The following is a 2,405-nucleotide window of genomic DNA, read 5'->3' on the forward strand; positions in this document are numbered from 1 at the left end:
CTTTAATTTTGTAGAAAAAGTATATTCTCTTTATAATAGGGGCACTTTAAAAGATTTCACACATTTCTTTTTAATAAACGTATATCATTTTTATTAGATTACACAATTTCAAGATAAGTTGCGCGCAACATACATAGGCGCTTTTTTTTTAAATTACAACAGACAAAATCTAACAAAGTTCACGCAGCACGTTTGTATTGCGTTCGTATAAACAAAAAAAAAAAAAAAGAAAATGCGTTGCAACGGATAATGTACGCGGAGTATGGAAGGGCGGCGGCGAGGAGGCTAGGATCCGCGTCGTGTTCAACGGCTCTTCACGGACATCCTCTGGTACCTCCTTAAATGGCGAACTTCTTGCAGGGCCAAATTTAGTGCCGACGCTCTGCGACGTGATAACGCGCTGGCGTAAACACCAGTTTGTTCTCGCTGCGGACATCAAAAAGATGTACCGGCAGATTTGGGTGCATCCGGAGGACCGTGACCTTCAACGGATTTACTGGAAGATAGGCAGCCGAGTCCAGGAGTTCCACCTTAACACGGTTACTTACGGGTTGGCCAGTGCACCCTACTTGGCTGTTCGAACGTTGCGTCAGCTTGCCGAGGACGAGGCTGCGCGCTTTCCTCAAGCCGCTGAGGCCCTGCGGCTGGACACCCATGTGGACGATGTACTGTCTGGGGCTTCCTCTCAGCTCGAGACCTGCAAGCTGCGCGAGCAGCTGACTCAGTTGTGCTTGGCGGGCGGCTTCCGCTTGCGCAAGTGGGTCGCCAACCATGAAGACCTGCTGCGCGACATCCCCGCTGAGCACCGGTCGTCGCTGCCGTCGACGGTCGCGTTGACGTCGGAGGAGCACGACGTCCTGGGGATACGCTGGCTTCCCGCTGAGGACAGCTTTGCTCCAACTGTCAAGAGCATGACAGAGGAGCTGGTCACCAAGCGCACGGTGTTGAGGCAAACCGCGTCTTTTCGACCCGCTGGGCTGGCTCGCCCCGGTCGTAATAAATGCTAAACTTCTCATTCAGGCGGCCTGGCTACGGCGACGTGACTGGGATGCTCCCCTTGCTGCAGACGACGTGGAGTGCTGGCGACGGTTGCGGACGCAACTGCCCGTCCTGGAGGAGATCCGCATCCTGCGCTGGTCACGTGCGGATTCTCCGGGCGCGCTTATTGAGATGCACGGTTTCGCCGATGCGACGGAACGCGCCTACGAAGCGGTTTTATACCTCCGCACAATCGCGGACGGCAGGGCGTGGCTGACGCTGCTGATCGCCAAGACGCGAGTCGCGCCGCTCAGACAGGTCTTCCTTCCGCGACTGGAGCTTTGCGCGGCTGCTCTGTTGGCTCGGATCGCGGCTCACACCGCTTCCGTCCTGACCCTGGATGGAGCGGCGATTCACCTTTGGACGGACTCCACAGTCGTTCTGGGATGGCTTCAGGGACATCCCATGCGATGGACAACCTTCGTGGCAAACAGGGTCGCCGAGGTTCAAGGAGCACTGCCGGACGCGCACTGGTATCACGTGCCGGGGCGGATCAATCCGGCCGATTGTGCGTCACGGGGAATGTCACCCCTGGAGCTGCGAGCGCACAAGCTCTGGTGGCGAGGACCTCAGTACCTGTGGGCGAGCTCTGCGGCTTGGCCGGCCGAGACAGCGGTGGCCTTGAGTCGTGGGCTGCCCGAGCAGCTCGCTGCTCGGGTCCACATCGCTTGCGAGGGGCAAGAACCGGAGGAGCTGACTCGCTTCTCCTCGTTGCGCCGTTTATTTCGGGTGACCGCCTGGATGCGCCGCTGGTTGACGTTGGCAACTTCGCGTGCCGACTTGACGCGGGGGGCAGTGCTCTCGGCTACTGAGCTGGCTGACGCTCGGACCATGTGGATCCGATGCGCGCAGAGGATTGCCTTCCGGGACGAGATTAAGGCTCTGTCGAGGGGGCGTATCGGGCGCTCTCGGGGTCCACTCCGGTTGCTGAGTCCGTTTCTCGATGATAGGGGACTGCTGCGCGTGGATGGTCGACTGAAGCACGCGCTGTTGAGTGTGGACAAGCGTCATCCCATAATACTTCCGCAGGGTTCGCATCTCACCTATCTGGTGATCGCGGACGAGCACGGCCGTGTTCTTCATGGAGGCACCCAATTAACTCTCACATCGTTGCGTCAGAGGTACTGGGTACTGCCCCCTCGATGGTGACCCACCTTGACGTGGTGAGGGGGCTGCCCTCTTCCTCGAGTCGCCTTCGGGCGAGGAGAGATGGAGGGTCTAAGAGGTCACCGGGAAGGCATCTGCCTCCCATTGGAAGGCAGCTGCGCTGCCCAAGGCGCCTTTGGCGCGGCGGGCACGAGAGGTGGAGGGGCCGGCAATTCCCGTGTCTGGGGACGGTGTCGTTTTCACGGCTCGCGTCCTGGCAC

The 2,405-nt window shown here is 58.7% G+C and overlaps 1 protein-coding gene across 1 annotated transcript; it reads left to right on the forward strand.

Annotated features, from left to right (window-relative positions):
* The first annotated feature begins 1,170 nt into the window (after positions 1 to 1,170).
* Positions 1,171 to 2,187, forward strand: LOC105206626. The gene has a single exon (XM_026130912.1). The coding sequence runs from the start codon at positions 1,171 to 1,173 to the stop codon at positions 2,185 to 2,187; it is 1,017 nt and encodes a 338-aa protein (XP_025986697.1).
* The last annotated feature ends 218 nt before the right edge of the window (positions 2,188 to 2,405 follow it).

This window comes from Solenopsis invicta, chromosome 3 (genome assembly GCF_016802725.1).
Source record: "Solenopsis invicta isolate M01_SB chromosome 3, UNIL_Sinv_3.0, whole genome shotgun sequence".
NCBI classification, from domain to species: domain Eukaryota; kingdom Metazoa; phylum Arthropoda; class Insecta; order Hymenoptera; family Formicidae; genus Solenopsis; species Solenopsis invicta.

Excerpts from the sequence above, each read along its gene's own strand:
- LOC105206626 (XM_026130912.1), top strand. The coding sequence starts at position 1,171 with ATGCACGGTTTCGCCGATGCGACGGAACGCGCCTACGAAGCGGTTTTA.